The sequence below is a fragment of the Elephas maximus genome, chromosome 11 (assembly GCF_024166365.1).
Source record: "Elephas maximus indicus isolate mEleMax1 chromosome 11, mEleMax1 primary haplotype, whole genome shotgun sequence".
Taxonomy (NCBI): Eukaryota; Metazoa; Chordata; class Mammalia; order Proboscidea; family Elephantidae; genus Elephas; species Elephas maximus.
The window spans coordinates 95,808,962-95,827,660 of NC_064829.1; the positions used below are offsets into that span (position 1 = coordinate 95,808,962).

General features: G+C 45.5%; 1 protein-coding gene across 2 annotated transcripts in view; it reads right to left on the bottom strand.

The window, feature by feature from the left end:
- Window positions 1-18,467, bottom strand: part of LOC126086049 (zinc finger protein 432-like) — a 31,705-nt gene extending 13,238 nt beyond the window's left edge. For both annotated transcript variants that reach the window (XM_049902071.1, XM_049902069.1), the window contains exons 1-2: window positions 18,382-18,467; window positions 886-1,095 (exon numbers count right to left, since the gene is read on the bottom strand). In XM_049902071.1, the coding sequence (XP_049758028.1) occupies window positions 886-921 (36 nt within the window). In that variant the 5' untranslated portion in view covers window positions 922-1,095; window positions 18,382-18,467. The remainder of the gene's footprint in view (window positions 1-885; window positions 1,096-18,381) is intronic.
- Window positions 18,468-18,699: the final 232 nt, after the last annotated feature.

Below are 18,699 nucleotides of genomic sequence, written 5' to 3' on the forward strand. Positions count from 1 at the left end.
AGAGCATGTCCTAAGGGGGCCAAGAGGAACCTGTCTTCAGGGAGCCAAGAGGAGACAGAGAGAGCTGTCCTGCACTGAAGAAAGGAGACATTGCCTACATGTTTCCTGATCCTGATCCTGAATTGTAGCCCACAGATCCTGATCTCAAATTATAATCTGTTAAGTCCCTAACGAACTCCATAACTATGAGTATGCTCTGTGAGTTCTGTATGGCCACTGCAACAAATTATCAAACCCAGTCTAGAAGTACAGAGTGCCATGGAAGGAATGGCTGGTGTCACAAATGGTAAAAAAGTTAGAGGGTGCAGGTATGTTTGACCTCCACTTCATAGAAATCAGCCCTGGGCTGATGTTGATAGTGATTCTCTCTCTTACCCCTGAACTTAGAGGAGGTTGAAAGCTGCCTGCCATTTTTATACTACTATTACTATTAGTCCCATGTTACATATATTTATGAGAATGCTACTGTTCAGGACACTGTCCACCTCATCACCTCCAGGAAGAAACATCAATGAAACTTATTCAGACAGAAGTCTCATAGAATATTGAAGTCCCCCAAGGAACTTATCTTCTTTCTTCTCAAAAACTGGGCATAGCATTTAAATTATAAAGATTCCCTTAGGTTGGCCAGAAAAATATTTAATGCAATTGACAGCTAATATAACCCAAAAAATTCCCAGTCACATATTATGTGCAATGTAAATAATTCAGTGTTAATCCTATGAACAATATATTTTCTAATGTTGAAGTCAGAGTCGAAGTTTACTTCTCTCCAGCTTCTACTTTTCCAAATTTATCCTTTTCAGATGAACTGCACTGATATTTTACAGGCCTCTACAAATCCATTAGAAAACAAAGCAAAGAATAAAACAAACCAAAAGTCACCTGGGTTTTGACCATTTTCTTTTGTTCTTGGGACATTGCCAACAACTGGGATGCTTTGTCTTTGTCTTTTCTAGATCAGCTCTAATTTTTGTTCAGAAATTTCAGTCTCCCTTGAAGGATGTCCCCAGAAATGACAATATCCAAATCCTGGAACCTCTTCCTTCTTCCTTTACATAATTCTTTTGTGGCTGGAGAGTCAGTGCCTGCAGACTGAAGGGAAAATACAATGTGAATGGGACATTATCTCTATCCCCAGGTGCTCCCCCTGCTGCTGGCACTCACCTTAGTGCAAAGCCCATAACACTGTTGACTACCCTTTATTTGGTGACTCAGAACATTTTACACCCATGGGCAATAAACCTAAGATTCAAAATTAGCAGAGATACGAGTAAAAGATGTCTTTTCAAAAAATGGCACTTGGACAATCAGATATATATGTGAAAAGAAAATTATGTTTGATCCCTATTTCACAGAATACAAAACTATCAATTTGGGATCAAGTGTAACTCTCAATGACAATGACAAATCAAAGAACGTTTAATAAAAACGTAAGTTTACATTAGGGCCTGAAAACATAAACATGCCACATAAAGCACTAACTATAAATTGAAGACTATTTTGCTGAAGGAACTGTAAAGCTGCACAACTTTAGAAAACACCTTTTGTAAAAATAGTGCGGGGGTGGTGTCTGACCTCCTGTGGCTTCATGAGAGGAAGGACAATCACGATCAATAGCCCAAAGTTGATTCTTATGAGGCACAGGTCAGACATGCCTCCTCCGTCCACCATCGTTACCAATTCTGACACCAACCATCCCTCCCACAACACTCTCTACTTCTCTGCGGGGCTCAACAACTCACTGCAAAGACCACACCAAATTCACAGACAATACTCAGATAGGATTTATTAGGGAGGTGACAGGTTACAATTTAGGTTCAGGAACATTCAGGATACGGTTCTTCCATCAGGACAGCCTCTTCCCAGCTGTGCCAACAAGCACACCTGTCTCTGGCCCCTCGGCCTCTGCCCTGCTCAGGGGCAATTGTTACAAAGCTCTTTTAGCCCATGCCAATAAGAGCCTTGGTGGTGCAGTGGTTAAGAGCTTGGCTGCTAACCAAAAAGTTAGCAGTTCGAATCCACCATCTGCTTCTTGGAAACGCTACGGGGCAGTTCCACTTTGTCCTATAGGGTTGCTGAGTCAGAATTGATGGGATGGCAATGGGTTTGGTTTTTTCGTTTGTTTGTTTTAATAAGTGCCTGGGGCCCTGGTGGCACAGTGGTTAAAAGCTCGGCTGCTAACCAAAAGGTCAGCAGTTCGAATGTATCAGCCACTCCTTGGAAGTCCTGTGGGACAGTTCTACTCTGTCCTATCAGGTCGCCATGAGTTAGAATTGAATTGATGGCAATGGGTTAATAAGCGCCCAGAGACACCCCACTCTGCCATTAAGCCTTGGTCCAAAGGCACTCAGCTTTCTCACTGTGTGGTCTGGGAAGTCCACTGCATGGTTTCCCGTCAGTCTCTCCTGCCAGTATCTTCTGGTGCCTTTTCTCTGCCACCAGTTTTTGCTGTCTTCAGGGTTACAGACTGCTTTCTGTCTCCTGGGTCCAGGAGCTTCTCAGTACAGGGATCCTGGGTCTAAAGGATGCACTCTCCGCTCCTGGCTGTTCTTCCTTGGTTTTGTAGGTTCCTCTCTTTCCCACCTCTGGGGTGGCTCATTTCAAGCCCAGCAGTATGGCAAGACTGACCAATGCCGTTGTTGAGCCCCAACTACCATATCTGCAGAGTCCCATCCAATCACTTGGGTATCATCTATTAGTCTGAAGTTACATACACACTTTGAAATAACAATTTAAGTCTGAAGTACATATTCCCCCATAATGAGTTCACATTTGAACCACAAGACACGTACCACTATTTTCAAAACAGCATTATTTGTAATAACCCGATGTGGTGTGATAGATTGTTTTCATATGGCCTTTCTAGCCATGGTCTTTTAACTCCCATCAAATGATTAAAAAGATTAGGTACCTGTAAAATGGCATGGTGCAGGCATCTGGCCGACTCTAGCTTCATAAGGGGGAAGGAGAATCAAGATCAACAAACTAAGGCTTATTGCCGTGAGGCAGAGGTCAGACATACCTCCTCTCACCGGCTCTTTTACCAATTCTGACACCAAATCTGTTCCTCCCAAGACACACTCTACTCCTCTGCTGCATTTAATAATTGCAAATAAGGTGCTTGTGGTCCACCATGAGGATTGAAAAGCTTGCTATATATGTAAATAAGGTGCACAGCACCCCTGTGGGGGTATGCAGTATAGTGAGTTACTTAATATGGCTCTTCTAGCCATAGTCTTTGTAACTCCCACCAAATGGCTGGGTGAGGACTATGCAAATGAGGTGCTTAAGGCCCATCAAGAGGACTGGATAGCTTGTTAATAATGTAAATAAGGTGTATGATACCCAAGTGGGGGTGGGACCATGCAAATAAGGTGTATGAAAACTTAATAATGGGATTGGCCAGTTTTGCCATAACTGTTGGGCTTAAAAGAGTAGTCCATCCCAGAGCAGAGGGGACCTACTACCACCAAGAAAAAAAAAAGAGCTAGGAGCAGAGACCATCCATTGGGCCCAGGAACCCTGCGCTGAGACCTGCCCAGAGGCACTTAGCTTTCTTGTTCCATGGGCCATGAAGCTCACTGCACCATCTCCTACAGGTATCTCCTGCCACTGTTTCTTTGCCACCACTTCTCAATATTTTCAGTGTTACAGCTCTCTCTCTCTCTTTCTCTCTGTCTCCTGGTACCAAGAACTTCTCAGCTCAGGGATGCCACATCCAAAAGATGCACCCCACTCCCAGCTGTTCATTCTTGGTGGTGGTAGGACCCTCTCTTTCCCACCTCTAAGATGGTTCATTGCAAGTTCAGTGTGATGACTAAACTGACAAATCCCCTTCGTGGGCCACAATTAACCCTGTCTGCACAGTCCCGCCCAATTATCTGGGTGAGAGTTATAAGACCATGGTAATAAAGGCCACACAAAAGTGATCCATTGCATGACAGGCTACCCCCTGGTTTTTTTAGCCAAGGTCATTCATACTTGGAGGATAACTCCTGAATATACGAGTCCACAACTCCCTTTACTTCTGACCAGCCAGTCATTCCTCTCTCTCATCCATAGCTCCCATGGGCTAGGTCAACGGGCGCCAATGGAACACATTCAGACTCAGCCAGTCTCTTCACTGCTGTACTTTCTCCACTTCTATTCATGAGTGGACCCAAGTGGTAGTCACCACAGCGAGCATACCAAGCTGTCTACTCACCATCTTCCTTTAACTTCCAGTCCTGGAAGGGAGTTCCATCTGATGGACACTGACTTTTCAGGCCTCAACGCATCCAACAGCAAACCATTTGCTCAAAATTCAAAAAGCAAAACACTCTTTTTTTTTTTCTGCAGGTCCTTCCTTCAAATACAAACTTCCTTAAAAGGCATTTATACAAAGCCAACAGCCAATATCATCCTAAATGGAGAGAGTCTGAAAGCATTCCCCTTGAGATCGGGAACCAGACAAGGACGCCCTTTATCACCACTCTTATTCAACATTGTGCTGGAGGTCCTAGCCAGAGCAATTAGGCTTGATTAAGAAATAAAGGGCATCCAGATCAGTAAAGAAGAAGTAAAAGTATCTCTATTTTCAGATGATATGATCTTACACATAAATACAAACCTCCTGCTCTCTCAGCAGTTCTGGGTGGTTCTGCATTACTGTTCAAAATCAAATTCTGCGTGGTGCTCAGGTTTTCAACCTAAGCCCCCACTCTATACACAGGGCTACTGCATTCAAACTGTGTTTCCAGGGCAAATCCTAGCTCCCTTTTTAGCATATTCAATTGAGTATTAGTTGAAGGCAGAGCTACACGCTCTCTGTGATCTATAATACCCGATATTCGTTTCTACCATACATTTAGTTCTGCTATACAACACTAAACCCATTGCAGTCAAGCCTATTCCAACTCATAGAGATCCTACGAGGCAGAGTAGAACTGCCCCATAGGGTTTTGAAAGCTGGTGGATTCGAGCTGCCAACCTTTTGTTTGGCAGCGGAGTTAACCACTGTACCACCAGGGCTCCTCTTTACAACATTAGGTAGGAGAAATATTCAGTATCCACAGTACATTCAGAAACCCTGGTGGCGTAGTGGTTCAGTGCTATGGCTGCTAACCAAAAGGTCGGCAGTTCAAATCTGCCAGGCGCTCCTTGGAACCTCTATGGGGCAGTTCTACTCTGTCCTATAGGGTCGCTATGCGTCGGAGTTGACTCCACGGCAGTGGGTTTTTTGGTATAGTACATTCCGATAAATACATAACCGTTTTTTCAAATTACTCCAGTTTCATCCTCTTTCCTCTATACCTTAACTGTCTTCCCATTTATATGCATATGACCTTGGACCTCTGGCTGGATGGAACCAGTATACCTAGGCCCGCTATCAGTCACCCTGCTTATCTGCCCTGACTTTTCCCCAGGCCACTCCAGCTGCAGCACAACATTCCTTTCAGCCATTAAAGGTAACAACAACCAAGTAACCATCTAAGAACCAAAAGCGTCACTTCCTAAGCCCACTTGTTCTCTCTTACGAAGTCCCATGCTTCCATGACCCTGAAGCCATTGTAAAGAACACCACTTCTGATGCCAAATGTAAAAACTGCATGGAGGTGGCATCTGACCCCCTCTAACTTCACAAGGGGAAAGGAGAATCAATATGAACAGCCTAAGGCTGAGTCCTAAGGGGCAGAGGTCAGACATGCCTCCTCTCTCCGTCATCTTTACTAATTCTCACAGCAACCATCTGTTCCATGGCATCCTCTATTTCTCTGCTGGGTTTGACAATTCATAGCAATGGCAACACAGAACTCACAGGCCATACAGTTATGGGGTTTATTAGGGAAGTAACAGGTTACAATTCAGGTTTAGGAACACTCAGGATACAGTTCTTCCATCAGGACAGACTTTTTTCGGCTGCGCCCACAGGCACACCTCTCTCTGGCCCCTCAGACTCTGCCCTGCTTGGGCAAGTGTTACGAAGCTCTTTTAGCTCTGCTGATAAGTACCCAAGGAATGCCACTTGGCCAGTAAGCCCAAAGGCACTCAGCTCCCTCTACTGGTCAGCCAACCTACCGCACCAAGTGCCCAGAGGCACCCTACTCCCCTATCCAGCTTCCTACCCAAAGGCACTCAGCTCTCTTACTCCACAGGCCTGGAAGCCTACCACACTGTCTCCTGCCGATCTCTCCTGCTGTCGTTTCTCACTGCATTCAGTGTTACAACTCTCTCTCTCTCTCTGTCTCCTGGTTCCAGGAGCTTCTCAGCGCAGGGATCCCAGGTTCCAAGGATGTGCTCCATTCCTGGTTATTCTTCCTTGCTGGTAGTGGGATCCTCTCTTTCTCACCTCTGGGGAGGCTCATTTCAAGCCCAGAGAGATAGCTAAACTGCCCAATCCCCTTGGTGGGCCACAATGACCCTATCTGCACAGTCCCACCAATCATTTGGGTGGGAGTCAAGACCATGGAGAGAATGACCACACTAAAGCGATTCGTTGCCACACCTGTGAGGCAAAGGTCTAACACATCTCCTCTCACCAGCTTTTTTTACCAATTCTGACACCATCCGTTCCTCCCACAAGGCACTCTACTTCACTGCTGAGTGTGATAACTGCTTGCAATGGCCACACAGAACTCAAAGACGATATTCATGATTACAGGGTTTATTAGGGAAGTAACAGGTTGCAATTCAGGCTCAGGAATGCTCAGGATAAACTTCTTCGATCAAGGTAGTCTCTTCTCAGCTGTGCCCGCAGGCAAGTCTCTCTCTGCACCTTGACCCCTCAGCCCCTTGGCCTGCCCTCTGCCCTGCTCAGGTAAGTGTTAAAAAGCTCTTTTAGCTGTGGGAACACGTGCCCAGAGGCACCCAACTCTGCCAGTAAACCTTGGCCCAAAGGCACTCAGCTCTAGCTCCATGGCTCAGGAAACCTTACTCCACCAAGTACCTGGATGTACCTCACTCCACCAGCAAGCCTCCTTCCCAAAGATGCTCAGGTTTCTTGCTCTGTGGGCCAAGAAGACCACCACACCATCTCCTGCTGTCTCCTGCCTTTCTCCTGGTTCTGCTGCTGCTTCTTATTGTCACCGGTGTTACAGCTCTCCCTTTCTCTCTCCATGTTAACACGGAAGCTCCTACACTCCCTTCCTCAGTGTCTCTCTTTAAGCCTAGCAGGAATACAAAACTGACCAGTCCCCTCATTAGGGTTACACACACCTCATTTGCCAAGTCCCACGCGGTCAATTGGTGGAAGATACAAAAATTATGGCTAGAATGACCATATTATATAATTTGCTGTACTGCAGACCACCCCTGACTCTTCTAGCCATTGGCTCTTTTAAACCTGAAAGATTACTTTCTCCCCACAAATCATTTTACCACTCCAAAGGAGTCATTAAGAATTAGTCCTTCCACATGAGACTATGTGGACAACTCCTGTCTGGAAGTGAGACGAAAAGGCAGAGGGGGCCAGGAGCTGGTTGAATGGACACGGGCAACACAGGGTGGAGAGAAGGAGTGTGCTGTCACATTAAGGGGAGAGCAGCTAGGAGTACATAGCAAGGTATATATACATTTTTGTATGACTTAATTTGTAAACTTTCACTTAAAACACAATAAAAAAAAAATTAGTCCTTCAATAAGGCAGAGTCTTTAGAATGCGGTTACTCAGTGCAGTGCAATGGATCTCTTTTGTGCAGCCTTTCTCGCCACGGTCTTCTAACTCCCACCCAAGTCATTGGGCGAGTCTGTGCAAATAAGGTAATTACAGCTGACCAAAGGGACTGGTCAGTTTGGCAACCCTGCTAGGCTTAAAATGAGCCATTCCAGAGGCAGCAAAGAGGATCTCCCCACCACTAAGGAAGAAGAATCAAGAGTGGACCTGGAACCCCTGCGCTGAGAAGCTACTGGAACCAGGAGACAGAAAGAGAGAGATGTAACACTAAAGACAGCCAAAAGCCATGGCATAGAAACATCAGCAGGATAGACTGGCATGAAACAGCACAGTGGGCTTCTTGACCCAAGGAGTAATAAAGCTGAGTTATCTTGGAATAGGAAGCTTGCTGGCAGAGTAGGGTGCCTCCGTACACTTGGCGGAGCTAAATTTCCAAGCTCATGGAGCGCGAAAACTGAGTACCTTTGGTTCGAGGCTTACTGACAGAGTGTGGTACCTCTGGGCACTTGCGGGCAGAGCTAAAACTGCTTTGGAACACTTGCCTGAGCAGTACAGAGGCTGAAGGACCAGAGCAGGGACATACCTGAGGTAAGGCTACGAAGAGGCTGTCCTGATGGAAAAGCTGTATCCTGAGTGTTTCTGAACCTGAAATGTAACCTGTTATTTCCCTAATAAGTCCCAAAATGATGAGTATGCTCTGTGAGTTCTGTTTGGCCATTGCAATGAATTATGGAACCCAGCATAGAATTATAGAGTGCCGTGGGAGGGATGGATAGGGTTAGATTGGAAAGGATGGCGGAGAGAGGAGGCATAACTAACATTCACCTCGTAAGAATCACCCCTGAACTGTTGATCTTGATTCTCCTTTCAGTTCGTGAAGTTAGAGGAGGTCAGACACTGCCCCCATGCCATTTTTAAACTCAGGTATCTGTCATTCAGGTTTGCTGCAGGTGTTCACCTGATCTGGTCAGTTTCTCCAAATGTCATCGCAGCTTCACCTTTTCTGGTGTCTGATAAAAATTTAACTGAGAGAAGATTATTCCCCTGCTCTGAGACTCACAAGGTATCAGCATAGCAAAACCTTAGAGGGAATTTAGTTTTTCCACTGTACTCTAGTCCAGCAGTGCCTCTCCATTAAAAAAAAAAAAAAAAAAAACTCCATTAGTCCACTCTTTATACCTACTGATTCTAAAATTATAGCTTTTACAATCACAATTAACCCTTTTAACAACACTCACAACTGAATCATATAATCCTATCACCTTCCTGCCCCACTGTCTCATTCACAGACCCGTCAGGAAAAGGGGAATCTATTCAGTGGGTGTCTTAGGCTGAGTTCTCTAGAGAAGCAAAACCTGTGAAACGTCAAAGTTCTGTCCATTGGGAGGCTCTCCCTTCACCACTGTCCTTCAGGGAGGCTCCAGAAAAGGGCTTTAATGTTGCCCGCGTCTACTTTCGAGTGCTACCTGCGTATCACACAGAACCATCTGTAAACCAGGCACGAGCTTTCTCTTCCTCAGTCAGCTGATCTTAAGAAACTGTCCATGAGGCCATAAGTGCAGATGGGGAGATAGAAAGTAACGTGACAGGAGTGGAGGCCATGGGCATTTGGGCCACTTTCTCACACAATTTTTTTGTGCCTTCAGGTCTTGCTTGGGCCTGATCTCCTATATACCGCTTCCATTTAAAGATGGAGTGCTGCCGTGCACTTCCAACTTTATGACTCAGTCAGATAACACGCACTTCATGATGGGCAACTCAGGCTGCATGGTGACTTGGTGGCCCATAGTTAGGCATTCAGTCTCTAGGAAAGCCCAATAACAAGCCAAAAGCTGTTTCTCAGAAGGAGAGTAGTTATCTGCAGAGGATGGCAGGGCTTTGCTCCATAATTCTAAGGGTCTTTGCTCCATAATAGCTGTGATTCAAGAGGGGCCTGCAAGAGACCCTAAACGGCATCTCTATCTGCCACGGACACTTCAAGCACCCTTAGATCAGCAGAATCTGATGGCCCAAGTGCCAGAGCAGCTTGCACGGCAACCTGAGCCTGTTGCAGAGCCTTCTCTTGTTCTGGGCCCCACTCAAAACTAGCAGCTTTTTGAGTCACTTGATAAACAGGCCAGAGTAGCACACCCAAATAAGTGATATGTTGCCTCCAAAATCCAAATAGGTCCCCTAGGCATTGTGCCTCCTTTTTAGTTGTGGGAGGGGCCAGATGCAATAACTTATCCTTCACTTTAGAAGGAATATCTCTATGTGCCCCACACCACTGAACCCCTAGAAATTTCAGTGATGTGAAAGGCTCCTGAATTTTTGAGGGATTAATTTCCCATCCTCTAGTATGCAAATGTTTTATCAAAAAGTCCAGAGTCACTGACACTTCTTCCTTACTAGGTCCAATCAGCATAATGTCATCAACGTAACGGACCAGAGTGACATCCTGTGGAAAGACAATCAAGGTCCCTGCGGACTAAATTATGACACAGGGCTGGAGTGTTGATATAGGTCTGAGATAGGACAATAAAGGTATATTGTTGGCCTTGCCAGCTGAAGGCAAACTCCTCCTGGTTGTTCTTCAAAACAGCTATGGAGAAAAAGGCATTAGCCAGATCAACAGCTGCATACCAGGTACCAGGAGATGTATTAATTTGCTCAAGCAATGAAACCACATCTGGAACAGCAACTGCAATTGGAGTCACCACCTCGTTAAGTTTTAAAAATTCCACTGTCATTCTCTAAGATCCATCTGTTTTTTGCACAGGCCAATTAGGCAAGTTGAATGAAGATGTGATGGGAATCACCACCCCTGCCTTCTTCATGTCTTTGATGGTGGTAGTAATCTCTAAAATTCTTCCAGGAATGCGGTATTGCTTTTGGTTTACTATTTCCCTAGGTATGAGCAGTTTAATGGCTTTCACTTGACTTGTCCTACCACGATAGCTCTTACTCCATTTGTCAGGGATCCACTGTGGGGGTTCTGCCAGTTATTGAGTATATCTATTCCAATTATGCATTCTGGGGAAATCAATACAGAACGGGTTCGGGGACCCACTAGACCTACTGTGAGATAGACACGAGCCAGGACTCCATTCATAACCTGACTTCTATAGGCTCCCACTCTGACTGGTGGACAACAGTGATGTTTTAGGTTTCCTGGAATTACAGTTAGTTCAGAGCCAGTATCCAGTATTCCCAGAAAAGACTGTTTATTTCCTTTTTCCCAATGAACAGTCACTCTCATAAAAGGCCATAGAACTCTTCGGGGAAGGCTGGGAGAAAGATTAACAGTATACATTTTTGGCAGAGCAGTGAAGTTCCTCCTCAAGGGGACCCAGCCTCCCCTTCATTCAAGGGGTTGTGGGTCTTTAAAGCCACTCAAGTCTGGGAATTGATTGAGGGGCCGTGACTCTCTATGCTGGCAATTCAAGTTAGACTCCTGTTCACTTGACCTAGAATTCTTCTGCTTGTACAGATTGTGGTGCAATATATCACTTTGTGCGGCCTTTCTAGCCGTGGCCTTGTGACTCCCACCTAAATGAGTGGTAGGGGCTGTGTGATATGATAATTGTGCCCCACCAAAGGGATTGGTCAGTTTCGCCATCTTGCTGGGTTTGAAATGAGGCAACCTAGAGGCAGGAGAGAGAGGATTCCACCACCATGAAGGAAGTAGAGCCAGGGACAGACAGCATGTCCTTTGGACCATGAATTCCTGCACTGAGATGCTTCTGGACCCAGGAGAGAGAGAGCTGTAACACTGAAGAGAGCAAGATGCAGCAGCAGAGACCCAGCAGCAACCCTGCTACAGACAGAAGACAGCACGTTGGCTCTTCTGGTCCTCAGAGAGAGAAAGCCGAGCGCATCTGGGCACAGGGAGAGGGCCAGGGAGAGGTGTGCCTGCGAGCACAGCTGGGAAGAGGCTGTCCTGATGGAAGAACTGCATCCTGAGTGTTCCTGAGCCTGAACTGTAACATGTTGCTTCCACAATAAACCCCATAATCGTGAGTATTGCCTGTGAGTTCTGTATCACCACCACAATGAATTATCAAACCCAGCAGAGAAGTACAGAGTGCTGTGGGAGGGATAGTTGGTGTTAAAATTGGTAAAGATAGCAGAGAGGAGGTATATCTGACCTCTGCCTCACAGGACTAAGCCTTGGGCTGTTGATCTGGATTCTCATTACCCCATGTGAAGTTAGAGGAGGTCAGACACTGTCCCCATGCCATTTTTACACAGAGCAGGTAAATATTTAGTAGATTTCCTATTTCACTCCTAGGGTCACCATGACTAAGCAGCCAATGCCATAAGTCCGTACAAGTCAGACTATTCTGATTACTGCTTTGACTCTGCCATCCATCACGGTAACCACACCCACCTTGTCTTTGTCGATTGAGTGCCACCACTTGGTCCCTACTACCACAGGGTCCAATCAACCCCATCATAATTAGATGTCTTAATTCAATCAGGCAGTTCCCACTGTCAAATCTGACTTACATAAAATAGCAATCACAGCAGTCTTCAAGGATGCTGGGACTCCCTTCACAAATTTGTTCCTCACTGTTGTCCTTAAAGGTGCGTCTCTGGACACTATGTGTGGGTCTGTGGGTCTAACCTGATAAACTCGCTCCAACATGCCAACTTTTCTAAGCCTTTGGATACCTAATGCTTTCTACAGTATACCAACACACATCAGGGGCTTCCACTTGATTTAGTGCAGCCCACTGTGTAATTCACGCTTCAGCAACCAAACCAAATAACCTATTAGATCGTTTCCTGACCTCTTGAGCTGAAACACTAAATGAAGAATCTATGCTTACTGGGCCTTATCAATAACCTCAGACTGATCCATTTTTATGTTCCTTGGAGCATTATCCCATACCCTTGATAGACATTCCCACACATATTTCCCAGGTTTCTGTTTGTACATATTAGAAAAATCAAGCAGTTCTTTTGGGGTGTAGCACACCTCCTCCTGGGGCATACTTTGTACTTCCACTATTGAAGCTCACTGGGACTCAAGTTGTTAGAGGTCTAGAAGCCAAAATGAGCGGCAGAGATGTGTTCTGAGAACATTGAGCGTTCTCTTGTAAGGTATCTACCTCACGTGATGCCCCAGGGAACAACTGATACAAAGGTTCTTCAGACACAGCTGGTTTAATCTCACCGGATGGGGTGGAAGGACTACTGGTTTTACTGGTGATGGTGGCTTAGCAGACAAACATGGAGTAATCTCTTCAGGTGGGAGTGATAGGGCTGGTTCTGTTGGCAGGATAGATTCAACAGAACTTAGGGGCTCAGTATCCCCAGTTTCCTGATTATCTGCCCAAATGTCTCCATCCCAAGTTTCAGGATCCCATTTCTTCCCAATGAATGCCCTCTCTTTAACTTCAGACACCACTCAAGGTTGGGAATTACTTGGTATTATAATTCAGCAACTCTTGTGATAAGACCCTGGGTTTTGTTTTCAGCAATACTAGCTCTGTTATTACAAGAAATAAGGCTTTCCCTTAAGGTATAAGCGGAATCTTTTAGGTCGTTTATGTGGTGCTTCAGGTGTGACTCTGAAGCCCTGAGCTCATGTTTTCTTTCACCAGTTTGTCTAGTGAAAGTAGGACCAACAAATCAGCTTCCTGATACTTCTCATTATAACATAATTGTAGAAAGGTATCCAACATGCGATGACCTCAAGCCGAACATGCCACTAATACCTAATCTATTGATGGTGATAGTTTACATGTTTCTATTACCACCTCATACCGTGAATTAGCAGTGCCCTATTTACTAATGGAAGCAGAGTCATCAACATCTGTAAGACTAACGGGACTCAAGAACCAATTTAGAAAACTCGTCCGTAAAATTTTGTTTCTCTAGAACCACTTATCTTAGACTGAGTTTTCTAGAAAAATAAAACCAGTGAAATGTGTATATATATACATATACCCAAAACCCATTGCCGTCAAGTGGATTCCAACTCATACCAACCCTATAGGACAGGGTAGAACTGCCCCATGCAGTTTCCAAGGAGCACCTGCTGGATTCGAACCGCCAACCTTTTTGTTAGTAGCCATAGCACTTAACCACTATGCCACCAGGGTTTCCACATATACACGTATACATATGCACAGACAGGGAAAGATTTACATCAAAGAAATGGGTCACATGGTTGTACAGGCTGGAAAGTCCCAAATCCATGGGTCAGGCTGGAGGCTTCTCCTGACTCATGTAGCTGCAGGGGCTGGTGAACTCAAGATCCAGGCTGCAAAGGCTGATGAATCCCTAGATCGGCAAGTAAGCTGCTAGGTCAAGTTCCAGGAACTGGGTGTCCAATGATCAGGAGCCAGCTGCAGGATCCTGAGCAGACAAAAGCCAGTGAGCCTTGCCAGAAAGTCCATCCATATTTGATGCAGGCAACACCCCCAAGGAAATTCCCTTTAAACTGATCGGCTATTCACAGGAGCTCCCTTCATGGAGGTGATCACATTATATCAGGTCTCATCACGGAGGTGACCGCATCATTATACGACTGCCAAATTACATCATAATTGCCAAGCCACAGTTGAGCGCCTCCCTTGTCACCTCATTTTGTGTGTATGGACACCCACAGAATCGTGTAAGCAAGCCACTTCATGCAGTTATCTTCCCCTATTTTAGATAGCCAATGTTTTAATTGTCCATCCCTATCATACCAGTACTCTGAGAAGACAAGCATGTTACTTGTTCTTGAAAGGTCTTCTGTTCTGATTGGAACTTTCGAGCACCTTCATCCATAAGCACAGTCTAGCCCAGAGCAAGACATGAAGCTATAGCAATCTGCACTCGCTCACGGAGTAAAACCTCTTTCCATTCATCACGTCAGGCTCTGGTCAGCTCATCCCTAGCCATTCAAGCTAGGTCACAATGGATAGCCCCTTCTTTCTCTCATCCCTAGCCCCCTTGGGCTAGGTCAATGTGCTCTACCCATAAACTCAGGAGTCCACACAACTCCCGGCACTTCTGACCAGCCAGCCCCCTCTCTCTCACTCTCATCCCTAGCCCCCATGCGCATGGTCAACAGGTGCAAATGGAAAATATCCAAACTCAAACTGTCTCTGCATTGCTATACTTCCCCTACTTCCATTCATTCACTGAACCCAGGTGGTCACCGCAAGTGAGAATATCAAGCTGTCTACTCCCAATGTCCCTTTAACTTCTAGTCCTGGAAGTGGGTTCTGACAGGCCCTAACTTTTCCTGCCTTAATACACCCAAAGGCAAACCACTTCCTTGCTCAAAATTCAAAAAAGTCAATTTTTCTCCTGCAGGTCCTTCCTCCAAATGCAAATCTTTTGTTCTCTCAGCAATTCTAGGTAGGTATGCATGTCTTCTCAAATGCATAATCTGGGTGGCGCTCAGGTTTTTGACCTAAACCCCTACTTTATATATAGGGCTACTGGCTTGAAACAAAAAATCTGTGTTTCATTGGGCAAACTATCTTTCCCCTTTCACCATGTTCAATCAAGTATTGACTGAAGGTGGAGTGACACACCTTCTGGAATCTATAATACCCAATATTCATTTTTATCATACATTCAGGTCTGTTTTACAACACTAGGTAGGAGAAACATTCAATATCTACAATACATTCAATTAAATACGTAATCCTAAACACACAACCCTTTTTAAAACATTCTGGTTGCATCTACCCTTCTCTACCACTTCACTATCTTTCCACTCATATGCATATGGCCTTGGGCCTCTGGCTTGGTGGAACCAAAATACCCTGGCCCCCATCAACATTCCAATCATCTGGCCTGGCTTTTGCCCCAGGCCACTGGAGATGCAGCTTTTCTCCCTCTCAGCTGCAGCATAAATTTCCTTTCAGCCACTACAGGTAACAAAGTAACCACCTATGAATCAAAAGTTTCACTTCTCAAGCCCCATAATTCTTTCTCTTAAAAACTCTCATGCTTCCATGAGTCTGGAACCACTGCAGAGAATCCCACTGCTGACACCAACCGTGAAAACGGTATGGCCGGGGCATGGTCTGACCTCCTCTAACTTCACAAGGGGGAAGGATGATCAAGATTGACAGCCCAAGGTTGATTCCTATGAGACAGAGGTCAGGCATGCCTCCTCTCTCCACCATCATTACCAATTCTCACACAAACCATCCCTCCCATGGCACCCTCTTCTTCTTTGCTGTGTTTGATAATTCATTGCAATGGCCACAGAGAACTCAAAGACCATTTTCGCAGTTATGGGATTTATTAGGTAAGTAACAGGTTACAATTTAGGTTTGGGAACACTCAGCATACACTTTTTCCATCAGGATAGCCTCTTCTCAACCTTACCCCAAAACATGCCTCTCTCTGGCCCTCAGCCTCTGCTTGGGCAAGTGTTACAAAGTTCTTTCGGCTCTGCCGATAAGTGCCCTAAGGCACCCGACTCTGCCAGTAACCCTGGTCAAAAGGTGCTCAGCTCTAGCTCCTTGGGTCAGCAAACCTAGTTCTGGCAAGTACCTAGAGGCACCCTACTCCACCAGCAAGCCTCCTGACCAAAGGCACTCAGGTTCCTGCTCCATGGGCTGGGTCCTGACTATGCTGCTGCCACTTCTCTGCTGCAGCTTCTTGCCATCTTCAGTGTTACAGCTCTCTCTTTCAGTCTCCTGGTTCCTGGATCTTCTCAGCACAGGGGTCCCAGGTCCAAAGAACACACTCTGCTCCTGGCCCTTCTTCCTTGGTAGTGGTGAGATACTCTCTTCCTACCTCAGGGATAGCTCACTTCAAGTCTAGCAGGATGGCAAAATTGATAAATCTCCTCGATGGGCTACAATTATTTTATTTGCACAGTCCCACCCAATCACTTGGGTGGGAGTTATAAGACCACTGAGAGAAAGGCCATACAAAAGCGATCCATCGCGCTGCAGGCTGTATTAAGTGACTCACTGCACCACGGCACCATTCCTCCACTGTTCAATCTCATGCTCATCATTTTCTTTTAAATCCTCACCAGACACACATTTAACGTTTCTAGCAACATTCTGTTGCTGGCGCCATCCGTATTCTCTAAGACAGTAGACACTTCACAGCTCTCCTCACTTCATTCTTAGCCCCCGTTAGATTTGCCTCTGGCATACACAATTCTATCGACAGTTTCTTTAACGTCATCTAGGACTTTAGTATTAGGCACCTTAAAACCCTTCAAGTCTCCACCATTATCCAATTCCAAAACCACTTCCACATTGTAGGGATTTATTACAGCAGCACCCCACTGTTCCAGTACCAACTTCTACCTTAGTTATTTAGTGCTGCTATAATAGAAATACCACAAACGGGTTGGTTTAACAGACAGAAATTGATTTTTTCATAGCTTAGGGTGCTGGCTCCAGGGAAAGGTTTTTTCTCTCTGTTGGCTCTAGGGGAAGGTTATTCTCTCTTTTGAGCATCTGCTCTGGGGTGAACTTCATGTGGATTGACATCTCTCTTTCCTCATCTCTGCTACTTGCTTACTTGTTTAATCTCTTTTATATCTCAAAAGAGATTGACTCAAGAAACACCCTATACTAATCCTGCCACATTAATATAACAAAAACAATCCTTTCACAAATGGATTATAACCACAGGGACAGAGGTTAGGATTTACAACACATATTATTGGAGAACACAATTTAATCCATAATGGATATATTAAAAGAGAAAAAAAAGTGGCACAGGCAAGGAATATGAAGAATTAATGAGAGAAATGACCCAGATAAATTAGACATTTTCTAGTAGTCGAGCGCTTTTACATACATACTTGGGTAGAATAGCTCAACATACCTAAAATCATCTGCATGCCATTCCTAACACTACCAATGGAAACAGGATACACAATGACTTACTAATAAACTGGGATATGGCTCACCTTGCCAGAGGATAAATAAAATAGCTATTCTCTCAGCATAGCAGAAAGCGTGCTTGTATGTGAACCTTTGTGTGCCAAAAGGCCTCACATGAAACCAAACCTACTGCTGTCGACCCTATAGGACAGGGGAAAACTGCCCCAAAGGGTTCCCAAGGAGCAGCTAGTGGATTCGAACTACTAATCTTTTGGTTAGCAGCTGAGCTCTTAACCACTGCGCAACCAGGGATCCAAGGTCTCACAAACAAGGACTCAACCCTACTTTTGCAGAGCGAAAGCAGCACTAGACCTATGGACGTTGTGGTGGATTAGTCTCCCAGACAGTAGTTAGCCAACCTCTGGACGAGAGGAGAAAATATATGATCATCTAAACAAAGCTTTCTAATTACTGCCAAGGGAATGTACCACCTTCTGTTCCAGCAACCGAGGTTCCCGGGGTCCTGGGCTCTCAGAGCTTCGTCCTCACAAGCCTCTGTACCACAGACACGGACCACCCTCAGGTCCTTATTAAGGCGAAACCTAGACCAGACACCCCCTACGATGTCCATCCCCCTGCTCCAACTTCACTGAGCCCATTATTAAACCCCGAACCCGAACCAGACACTGCACTCATCGTAAATACCACATCCATCCGTTACAAGCAGAGTGATGCGCAAAGACCCCGTACCCTGACAGTCGGGACAGCCTTAATCATTGCACAAAGAGCTCTACCAATTCTGACCCCCAAAACATCGGACTCCCACCTGCTTCCCCAAGCACCTCCAACCCAGCCCTCCTCTCAGGAATTCCATGCCCTCAAGACACCACGTCCACTCTCCTACCACCCCCTGTTTCAAGAATAAAAATACACACCCACCTGTCTTTCTCTGAAATCACAAGATGTTTCGAAAACTTGCGTTTACTTCCGCGAACGACTTTTACTTCTCCGCCCCTCGCACAGAATCCGTGCTCGCCTACGGAGGCCGAAGAGGGTCTGGTACTTTTGCAATAGTGCGGACAACCGCATTTCCCTCATTGCCTTAGGAGGTATTATGTCTGTGCCCTTCATGTCGCGTCTATCTGGAGGCGGCCATATTTGAATACAGGACGTACAGAAAAAAGGGGGGCGTTTCTGTGCCAGTAGCCAGTGTTAGAAAAGAAATAATCAAAACTCAAGGAAATTGGAACATAAAGT